The sequence below is a fragment of the Populus trichocarpa genome, chromosome 11 (genome assembly GCF_000002775.5).
Source record: "Populus trichocarpa isolate Nisqually-1 chromosome 11, P.trichocarpa_v4.1, whole genome shotgun sequence".
Lineage (NCBI taxonomy): Eukaryota > Viridiplantae > Streptophyta > Magnoliopsida > Malpighiales > Salicaceae > Populus > Populus trichocarpa.
Genome location: NC_037295.2, coordinates 14,952,963 through 14,964,884, shown reverse-complemented (window position 1 = coordinate 14,964,884; position 11,922 = coordinate 14,952,963). Strand labels below are relative to the sequence as shown.

At 33.1% G+C, this 11,922-nt stretch overlaps 1 protein-coding gene across 1 annotated transcript; it reads left to right on the top strand.

The window, feature by feature from the left end:
• The first annotated feature begins 396 nt into the window (after positions 1-396).
• On the top strand, positions 397-10,309 carry LOC7462328 (dynamin-related protein 5A). Its single transcript, XM_002317460.4, has 8 exons — positions 397-822; positions 1,388-1,579; positions 1,668-1,874; positions 2,244-2,672; positions 3,027-3,254; positions 3,342-3,537; positions 3,895-4,591; positions 9,918-10,309. Exons 1-8 carry the CDS (start codon positions 493-495, stop codon positions 10,102-10,104), a joined length of 2,466 nt encoding a protein of 821 aa, XP_002317496.2. The 5' UTR covers positions 397-492; the 3' UTR covers positions 10,105-10,309.
• The last annotated feature ends 1,613 nt before the right edge of the window (positions 10,310-11,922 follow it).

The window sequence follows — 11,922 nt, the reverse complement described above, 5'->3', positions numbered from 1 at the left end:
GCATAATTGTTTTTCATGATAATTCAATATAAATACATTAAAACTAATACTTTATATTTATATTATGACAAGTAAAAAGAAATAAGATGATTATTATAAATTATAGTTTGTTTTGTTTTTAAATATTGATGATCTTCATATATTTTCTATTCTCTATTTTTTTTTTGAAAAAAAGAACACACTTTATAAAATTTTCATTGAAAATGAAGATTGAAAATAAATTTCCGTTACTACTAAGGGAACCAATTTACCAAACGTGTCATCAAATTGGACTAATAGAATAAGCCCAAGAGAGAATAATAATAGGCCTATTACCTCATTTGTTCTCGTTAGGAAGGAAGCCCACGAAAACCTCAAATTATACATTCCCCTCTCAACGTCTCTCTCTGCGCTCCACCCAAATATTTCAAATTCAAAAGACCTCTCTCTCTCTCTCTCTCTCAGACACACAGACACACACACACAGAAAGACACACTGTGACACACACAACAATGGCAACAACAAACGCGCACTTAACCACACCTACAAAAACTCCATCAACGAATTCGTCTTCCCTTTCAAGAAAACACCAAAATAACCCCTCTAACTCTCGGTTCGAAGCGTATAATCGGTTGCAAGCAGCAGCAGTTGCTTTCGGCGAGAAACTACCCATCCCTGAAATTGTAGCACTCGGTGGTCAATCTGATGGCAAAAGCTCGCTTCTTGAAGCACTTCTTGGATTCAGATTCAATGTCCGTGAAGTCGAAATGGGTACTCGTAGACCCCTCATTCTTCAGATGGTTCATGACCCTTCCGCTCTTGAACCCCGTTGTCGATTTCAGGTATCTTTTATTCAAACTGGGTTTCTATTGCCTTTCTTACTTCTTACGTGGGTTCCATTTTTTCGGGTCTCGAAGGCTTTTTTTTTTTTTTTTATTTCTTACGTGGGCAATATTTTTATTTAAATTTTCTCATGTGAATTATATACTATGTATTCAATGCTATTTTGAGTGAATAAGGGCTTTCAATATCTTTTTTGAATTTAGGGTTTTATTTTATTTTATTTTGGAAATTAGAGTATTGTTGGGTGTCCGCACTTGGGATTTTGAATTATTTTTATTTGTTGCTGACAAACATGGAAGGGGATAGAGAAATGGAAAATTGGTTAGTGACAATGTGATGAAAATTGTTTATATGAATTCAATTAAGAAAAAAGAAAAAAACGCCAATTGAAATTGGAATTCTGTGGTTATTATTGGATTTAACAGGGTAAGGTCTTCAGTTTATGTAATCAAACATTTATGCATTAGCCACATTTTGTTCAGTAGAAGTTACTTTATCTTATTTTGAAATGCTAAAGCATTATTGTCGTGTTTGAAGATACTGAAACTTGTCCATTGAAATCAGGAAGAGGATTCTGAGGAATATGGAAGCTCTGTTGTGTCTTCAACGACAATTGCGGACATTATAAAATCCCGTACAGAGGTGCTTTTGAAAAGGACTAAAACTGCAGTTTCTTCTAAGCCAATTGTGATGAGAGCTGAATATGCACATTGTCCTAATCTCACCATCATTGATACCCCTGGCTTTGTCCTTAAGGTTGGTTGTTTAGCTTCAAGATGAATTGAAAGTTCACGAGTTTTTGGTTATGTAATTGTTTCTTATTGGTGTGAAATTTTTATTTCAGGCAAGGAAAGGAGAACCAGAGAACACGCCTGATGAAATTCTTTCAATGGTGAAGTCATTGGCCAGTCCTCCCCATCGTATTCTTTTGTTCCTTCAACAGAGTAGTGTGGAATGGTGTTCATCATTATGGTTGGATGCAATTAAGGACATTGATCCAAACTTCAGAAGGACAGTAATCGTTGTTTCAAAATTTGACAATAGGCTCAAGGTATGATTAATTTGTTTGTGGAAAATAATTGATGAGGTTAAAGGGTGATGGTAAATGAGAGAAATCAATACACGTAGTATACAGAGTGGAATATGAATCACAAAACCCCATATTATTCTGTTGACATCGTATCCAGTTATTTTTATAATACAAGTAGTTAATGGAATGACAAAAAACATGTATTAGAGATGCATTAGGTGATGATCTCTGCTTTTAACTGTGTGACTGAAGATGAGGATCATTCTGTTGTTGAGAAAATAGCAAGAGAGAAGCCTTGTTTCCTGCTGTGCAAAAATGTTTCAGTAACTCGACTTTTACTCTGAACTTTTTGTGCCTGATTCTTATTCATGGCACTTTCTATCAATGCAGGAGTTTAGTGACCGTTGGGAAGTGGATCGTTATCTAAGTGCAAGTGGATACCTAGGGGAGAACACTCGTCCTTTCTTTGTGGCTCTGCCAAAGGATAAAAACACCATAACAAATGATGAGTTCCGCAGGCAAATATCTCAAGTGGATTCAGAAATTCTACATCATTTACGTGATGGGGTCAAGGGAGGATTTGATGAAGAGAAGTTTCGGCCCTATATTGGTTTCAGCACTCTGAGGGACTATTTGGAGTCTGAACTTCAAAAGAGATACAAAGAAGCTGCTCCAGCAACCCTAGCTCTTCTTGAGCAACGCTGTTGTGAAGTTAATGCTGAGCTGGATAGAATGGACTCGAAAATATTGGCTACTTCTGATGTTGCTCATCTGCGGAGATCTGCAATGTTGCATGCAGCTTCTATTAGCAATCATGTGGTAAGTGATCATTTTGCTCATTCTTTTGGACCATCCAATATTCCTTGAATTTCTTGTTTAGGGTAGATAATGTGTTTTTGCATAATGTGTTAGTTAATTGCAAATGTGCTTCACGTTGATCAATATTCAAGATTTATTTCTGGATTTTTAAATTGTACCTGATCACTTACAGACAGATATCGTTTGTCTCCCGTGTTCTTTAACTAAGAACTATGTCTAGCATAGCAATAAACAATCCCTCTACTGGAAGATAGCATATAGTTTTTGAGTTTTTACCTATCATTGAGCGAGAGATCATGCAGCTTTCACAGTGATTAAGTTATAAAGTTTCTCTGGCTATTGATATTGGTGAAGGGAGCTTTGATTGATGGAGCAGCCGATCCTGCCCCTGAGCAGTGGGGGAAAACAACAGTAGAGGAGCAGGCAGAGAGTGGTATTGGGATTTGGCCAGGTGTTACTGTAGATATAAAACCTCCCAATGCTACTCTTAGACTGTATGGAGGAGCTGCTTTTGAAAGAGTAATGCATGAGTTCCGGTGTGCTGCATATTCCATTGAATGTCCTCCAGTATCTAGGGAGAAGGTATTGATTTTTTAAGAGAAACAAAGGTTTAGAACATTTAAAATTAGCAAACAGTGAATGCTAAATTATTTAGCCTTCTTGAAACAGGTGGCAAATATATTACTCGCCCATGCTGGTCGTGGCGGGGGTAGAGGTGTGACAGAAGCTGCTGCTGAGATCGCCCGCGCTGCTTCCCGGTCTTGGCTTGCTCCTCTACTTGACACAGCCTGTGATCGGCTTGCCTTTGTTCTTGGGAATCTCTTTGACCTTGCTTTAGAAAGAAATCACATCCGTGACTCAGAATGTAAGAAGCTTTTTAAGTCTAGTATAACTTTTGGTCCGTATTTTCTCCATTTTCAGAATAATTTAGGGGATGAATTGAGGTTCTTCTTGATATAAAAGGGGCATATGGATTTACTGGATTCTAATAGTAAATAACAAAAAATAGAATCCACTGCTTCTTTCATATTAAGTCATTGTAGTCAGGAGCCTTTCTTTTACCCGCAAAGTTCATACATCTTGTGATTGGGGTGTAGATTTTTAGAACTTCAATACTTCATAATGCATGACATCCTGCACCAAACCTTTCAGTGGTTGTTCTCTTCTCATGTAGCATTCAAATCCTGAGAAAATAACAGCACCATCAACTTATTTGTTGCAGATGATAAGAAAAATGGAAATATGGACGGGTATGTTGGTTTTCATGCTGCATTAAGGCATGCTTATAGTAGGTTCATAAAGGATCTTGCAAAACAGTGCAAGCAATTAGTTCGGCATCACCTTGATTCAGTTACAAGCCCATATTCTCAGGTCTGTTATGAGAATGACTTTCAAGGAGGCTTTGGTTTGAGTACAACATCTTGTTTTAAGTTCAATCAAGTTTCTGCTGGTCCATTTTACCTTGAGTTATCAGATTGTGGGGCACCATCACGTGATGAAACTACGAGAGACCAGGAGAATATACCTCCGGAAAAAATTGTACAGCAAACTACTCCAGGAAAAGTTGCAGAAGCTAGAGAAGCTCTTAAAGAGAGCCAAATGACTGTGCCTGAGACCCCATCTCCAGACCAGCCATGTGATGTGGTATACGCTGGTGTAAGGAAGGAGAATGTGAACTGCAATGAAATTGGACCAAGAAAGAGAATTTCAAGAATGATCGGACATACCAAGAACACTGAAAATTTAAGAGTTCAAAACGGTGGCAGTCTTTTATTTGGAAATGGTGATAGTGGTTCGAGATCAGGGTCAGCTTACTTGGAAATCTGCTCATCTGCTGCACAGCATTTTGCGCGGATACGTGAGGTTCTTGTGGAACGAAGCGTGACATCAACTTTGAACTCTGGATTCCTAACTCCATGGTGAGTTTATTTTGTCTTTCTAAAACTAATTTGCTTCTGCATGAGCATATATTAGATGGGTATGTTTTGGTAATGGTTTGCATCAATCTATCTGCTTCAGAAGCATTATATGTGTTAGCTGTAAGGGATGGATGAATATTGTGATAACTATTCAAGTAGGATACTGCTTCCCTCGTAGCATTGTACCGTTCTCTTGACCCCGATTTTCATGTACAGGAAAAGTAAAGGCAAAACATGAATCTGTTCCCTTGACCATTTTAGTTTTGGTCCATGATACAGTGGCGCACATAGAGTAACATAGTCTCACAGCACAGTAGAATCTTAACAGTCGGATTTTTGTCTTATTTTCGTCCTTAGAACATTTTGTCTTCATTCATAATTTCACTTCAGCCTAGGGGTTTGATGCTGGAATACAAACCAGTCTCTACACTAACAATTTTGACAACTTCGTTCATAAATTAAGGTTCCTTTTTTTTTTCCTGTAATATTCTAGCATTTATATACATATGTCAAGACACTAATGTCAAGATCATGAATATAACCATGCTTTACCATGTGATTAGAAATAAAATACTAAAGTTGGTTATAATTGATTTTTATTTATAGTAATTATACTAACTTGGCCCTACCAAAAATATTGAAAAACTTTAGTTCACTTCAAAATTTTAACTCTCTGTCTCGCATTTTTTTTAAATGAGTCTACTTTTTTCACTATTATTTTCTCATGCACAACGGTTTTTTTTATATAAAAAACAAAATCATTTGGTTGGTATTAAATCGTTTTTCTCGTAGCCTTTCTAATACTTCACAAATTTTATAGTTTGATTCTAAATATAAGCAATATAGTTATTCATTTATATAATATTTTTTTTATATATATATATATATATATATATATAATAGAAATAAAAAAAAAATTATCATGCAACTTTTTCAAAATACAAACAATTATTATAGAAAATTAACAAGAAATATCATTTACTCATTATGTGGTGTTTGTTTTTTTAATTGATGAAATGTGGATGTGACACGGTGTATAACATGGATAAAAAATAAGTTCTGAAGCGCGAAACTATAGAGAAATTTAAAGAAAATTTTGGTATTTTATTAAAAGTATAAATAGTCCGAATCTCCTCAAAATAAACTAGATATTTCTATTTATATTAGTTCTAGAACTAAAATTCTTTATAGAAAAGAATTTCTAATTAAAACTTAATCCATGTAATAATAGGATTCTTAACTTATACAATACTAATTAAATTAAAAATCTTGAACTAAATAGAAAATAAATAATTAAAATTCAAAATTAACTAGGAAAAAAATAATAGCAAAACAACAACTCAAGGCTTCATATCATATGCTTCACCCCATGTAAACAAACTACATCTCGGAAGAAAAGCCAAGCAATAGCAGATGCGCAGATGCATCATTCATCTTTTTGCAAGAATTAAGATGCACTATCTTTGAGAACCTGTCAACTACAACAAATATATAATCCATTCCCTTTTGTGTACGAGGCAATCCAAGTACAAATTCTATAGGCAAGTATTTCTAAATATTTAAAGAATAGGTAAAGGCATTTATAGACTTGTATTTTGTGCTTGCTCCTTGACAGTTTGACAAATATAACATTTTTGCACAAACTTACCAATATCCCGTTTTAAGTGAGGCAAAAAATGCCTGTCAATGACAACATCAATAGTCTTTTATTGCCTTAAGTAACTAGTTAAACTTTCTTCATATAAAATCCAAAATAACCTTTTATTGTAATGAAAACCGAGAAATACAAAGTTGATTTCCCTTCACAAAAAATCCATAATGAATGTGAAAATCATCAACAAACAAATCATGACACTTCTTCCACACCTCACTGAAATCTTCATCATGTTCATACAACTCTTCTAAGTAGTCAAAGTCTCACCCTATAAGATAATCAATAAGGTTGCTCTCATACTCACAGCATCAACAACTCTATTCTGAATCCTAGCCTTATATACAATTTTGATTGGGAACAACTATATTTAAGTGACTCATCGAGCATGCATGTTATTGCTAATTGTTCTTTGATTATGTAAAAATTCCATCGTCTCATGATCATAAACACACTTCTTACCAATTAGATAATACTCACACTTATGAAGAGTTCGAAAAACAGTATAGAACTTTTTATTGTATGTGAACTATTTCAATTTAGCATTACTCAACTTCTCACTAAAAAAATACAACAAGCCTCTTTTCTTGGGGTAGAATTCCACCAATCTCGACACTACAAGTATCACATTCTACCTCAAACAATTTGTCAAATTTTGGAAGTATCAAAACCAGAGCATTGTTTAATTTTCCTTTGATTAAAGCAAAGGTTTTATGTCTCTTCTCCCTAATCAAACTTCCTTTTCTTTATGCATTTTGTAATGGGTGCAACAATATTGCTGAAATTTCATATGAATCTCCAATAAAAAGTAGGCAGTCCATGGAAACTATGTCTTTCACTAACTGTTTTAAGAGCTGACCAATCTCTAATAGCCTGAACTTTATCTTCATTGACATGTATGTCATCTGCACCAACAATAAAGCCTAAAAACAGTAGCTTATCATTCATAAAACTATATTTTTTCATGTTCACATACAACTTATTTTTCAGCAACACCTGAAACACCTCTCTCAAGTACCCCATGTGATCAACCTCAATATACTATAAATCAGGATATCATCAAATAAACAGCCACAAATGTATTTATAAAAGGACTTAGAACTTGATTCATCACCTTCATGAAAGTACTCAGCTTGTTAGACAGCGCAAAAGGCTTAACCAGCCACTCATACAATCTTTTTTTTGTCTTAAAAGTTGTTTTCTACTCCTCATCTTGTTGAATCTAAATTTGATAACCACTTCTCAAGTCAATCTTCATAAAGATTGATGTCCTATATAACTGATCAAGCATGTTATCTAACCAAGAAAATGAAAACTTGTATCCCATAGTTATTTTGTTGATGGTGCGATTGTCCATACATGTACGCCACTTGCCATCCTTATTTGAAGTTCATATTGCATAAGGATTTAGACTCATGAATTTGTTCATTTGTCAATAACTTTTCTACCTTCTCCTTTAATATCTCACCCTCTTTAGGACTCATTCAATAATATGGTAGATTTGGAAGGATAGCTCTTGGCACTAAATCAATCTAATGCTAAATATTTTTCATTGGTGGCAATCTATCTGGCAATTCATCAAGTAGAATCTCCTCACACTCAACAAGTAAAGACTTAATTGCTTCATGAATGTCTACCATTTTCACTTTTACTTGTTCATCCAATGCCTTCACAACCAACCAATGCATGAATTTGCTTCTCATACCTTTACTTGTATCTCAAATATATTGTAAGAAAACCTTTCCCCTTTACTTTCGAAGCTTTAGGTTTGAATTATTCCTTCAAAGGCACAAGAGTATAATTCATACAATTCTTTCTAATCTTGTACAAATTATATCTACCCAGGTGTTTAGCATTCATAACTTATTGCCAAAGCCTACCGAAAATCAAACTACATGCACCAATATTTACCACATCACAATACATCTCATCCTTATACTTTCCAATAAAAAAAGGTATTCTATAACATTGGTTTACCCTTATCTTTTTAACTAACTTAATACATCCAATCTTGTAAGTTGTAAAATGAGGTTTTAGTGATGATTTTAATTTATCAGTGGCATGTTTACCAATAATATTTTCACAGCTTCCACTATTAATAATTAAGTTTGATTGTCATGTTTTTATTTATGGTGCAACAAGTAAGAAAGAACTTGTTTTGTTATGAATTTTCAGCAACTTTTGGTGTTAACAATATTTTTCTAACTATATAGGTCTGTCTTTTATCATCATCATCATATTTATACAAATCTTTTTTTTCACCTCTATTGGGTTTACATAGCTCTCCTTTGTCATCAGAGTGTTCTTGCTCATCCTACCTTTTGATTGGATTGATCGATTTTTGTCTCGTACAATCACTGGAATGGTATCTTGGTTCTTCACATTTAAAGCATTTGGCTATCATTGGCCAGACTTAAGGTGGATAAAAGCTACAGTTCTCAAACCTTAAGGTTATAGATCTAAACCGTAGAAACATTTTGGAGAAAATTCTGATATTTTATTAGAAGTTTGAATAGTCTCAATCTCTTCAAAATAAATTGGCATATCTATTTAAATTAGTTCTAGACCTGAAATCTTTTATAGAAAATAATACGTGATTAAAACTTATCTAATTTATAGAATCCATCTAGCTTTAGGATTCTTAACTAATTAATTCTAATTAAGTTAAAATTTCTAAACTAAGTAGAAAACAAATAATTAAATCCAAAATTAACTAGAAAAATAATAATAGGAAAACAACTTGAGGCTTCATATCAGCATGGGTTTCTTCGTGGGTTTTTTTCCTGGCTTGGCCTTGTTTGTATAGTCCATAAATATAGTTGTAACTTGTTCCGCATTAGGATATTAAAATTTATTTTATTTTATTTTATTTAAAATATTCCTTTTATGTATAACTTTATTTGAAAACAGTTTAAATTTTAATTTTCAGCAGGCAGGTTGGTAATTGTTCAAAATGAAAGAAAAAAAAAAGGTCCTATCAACAGGGGAAAAAACGATAGAAAATAAAGATTATTTTCAGTAATTGTTGGTTTAGGACTTCATCATACAACCATAAACTTTAAGGACCAAAATATAATTTGACACTTGAGTTTTATGACTTCGTGTCATGAGTGCGTGCAATTGTATCTTTTTCCTTTAGTTTTTCCCAAGCTCAAGTATTGTGGTTTCATTGCCGTATCTGATTCTCAACTTTGTTGATGTATCTATATTCGCATAGTTGTTGATGTCCACCGGTTCTAAACTTCACTCAAGCAATCAGGCTTTGAGCCACCCCTAGCCCAGGATTTTGGTTTATAATGTCCCACTTTCAACGCTTGCCAATAACTGGCAGTGCAAAAAAGCTACCACAATCACTTGTCTGGATCAAAGAGTGTTAGAAACATGAAAAACCCTACAAGTGAGATTTGCTAGGACATAGAAGATACCTGCTTCCTGGGGCAGGTTTGCGACAAAGCATCTGCTAAGAATTAGGAAACTTTGTTCATTTGACCAATGATTTCTTATTGATCCCAGATGGTAGCAATCTGAGAAAAGCTGTAATAACTATGTTATTGTTTCCACCAAGTGACATGGTGACTTTTTTGTGCTCTGCAGTTCTGTCATTGGCTTTGGCTTAGATGATGACCACAGTAATATTTATTTTTTTCCTCTTCATTTTGTGTCTACTTGATACAGTCGGGATCGGCTTGTTGTGGCGCTTGGGTTGGATTTGTTTGCTGTAAATGACGAGAAATTCATGGACATGTTTGTTGCTCCTGGTGCTATTGATGTGCTACAGAATGAGCGCCATTCTCTTCAGAAACGCCAGAAGATACTCCAATCTTGCTTGAACGAGTTCAAAAGTCTTGCTAGGTCACTTTAATGCAGCCCTTGTTCTTAGATGGTACTGCCTAAGGTTTCACATCTAGTGAACCACATGAATTTTCATTACATAATGGATTATTTCTTAAGCTTCGCTCTTGAATTTTCTTTTGGCTATCAGAAAACCATTTATTCCTGTAAAGCTTGGGGAGGTTCGATCCTTGTGGCTGTTTATGCTGTTAATGATGCTAATTTTTTTTTATTAACGTGGTTGTCTGGGCTAGCTTGCAAGTACCTTGATTAATTCTACGAGCTCTGAAATTAACAACTATGTAAGTCTTCAGTGACCCTGAGATTTGTGATACCTGAACTAATGATCTTTATGGAGTAAATTTAGGATTTGATCAGTTGAGCTACACCACTCATAGTTTAGTTTAATAATGCTAAAATTAATTTGATGGGTCAAATAGGTAAGATTGAATTATTCTTTAGTCCTTGGTTTTTGAATCCCATCACAACTCGGTCCTTGTTCTTGTTGACTAGTTTTTGAATCCCTTCTCATTTTCTTGGTAATATATTGCAAACATGTACAGAGAAAGAAGAGAGGTCCAATTCATTAGCATGTCAATTTATGAAACTAGAAAAGCTGCAGATTCTATCCTTTAACACAGTAGCTTAGTTTAAATTCTAGAGAAGCTCGTAAGAAATTTTAAAATTATTGTTCATGGATATATTAATTTGAATGTAAATGGTTTTCTTGAAATATGATTGGATAAGAATTTAGTTTTAATAAACAAGAGTTAAACTAATAATATCTTTACAATTAAAAAAAATGACCATTCATATAATTTACATATAATACAAATTAGGTGTAGCGATTGTGTTGAGCAAATGAAAAATACAAGAGTAAAGATTTTGAAATTACGTTCTAAATAATATTTTATGAAAAATTCATTTTTTAAATATTTTTAGATTTTTTTAATATGTTAATGTCAAAAATTATTTTTTAAAAATAAAAAAAAATATTTTAATGTATTTCTAAATAAAAAATATTTTAAAAAATAATTGCTACCACATTTTCAAACATATATTTTTTTTAATATATATCTTTAATGTTATATGTAAAGACATTTTATTGATACAAAGGAATAATATTTATAGGTTATGCACTACTAGTATCTAGGTCTTAATTATATACTGCTTTTTAAGCTAGATTTAACGTTTATAGTTTACTAGAATTATTTTTAAAAATATAGAATTCATATCGAGGGTAGATATTTTCTAGACTCAATATGTAGGTGTGTGTAAGCTGACTCGAACACCCATATTAATTAAAAAAAAAAACCAGGGATCGATTGCCAAAACTATAAGCGGCAAACTGGACATCAGTTAGATCGCTAAAATAATACGACAAAACCCACAACCTATAAAATATAGCATCAATCAACTGGTTCAAGCCAGTTGATCCAAGAAGGGAGAAATCATCTCATCTCAGGTCCCGTTTGTTTGCTGAAAAATAGTTTTTTTTTTTAAAGTGAATTTTGGAAAAGTAAATTATTTTTTGATGTTTGGTAGTATAATGAAAAATAAGCTGGAAAACACTTTCCAGTATTTGGTTATGTCATGAAAAATGAGCTGGAAAATAACTTATTAATGTTTTATTTTTCTCAAGTTTATTAAAATAATGAGGAACAAATCTTACAAATTAAAAAGTTGAATGAGAATGAAATTGAAAAAATATATAATTTCATAAATTATCTCAAATAAAATAAATAATAATCAAAATAATAGAGATCAAATCTAAAAAATAAAAAAAAATTGAAAGATGAAGAAATTAAAATAATAATAATTAATATTTCATAAATTATTTCAAATAAAA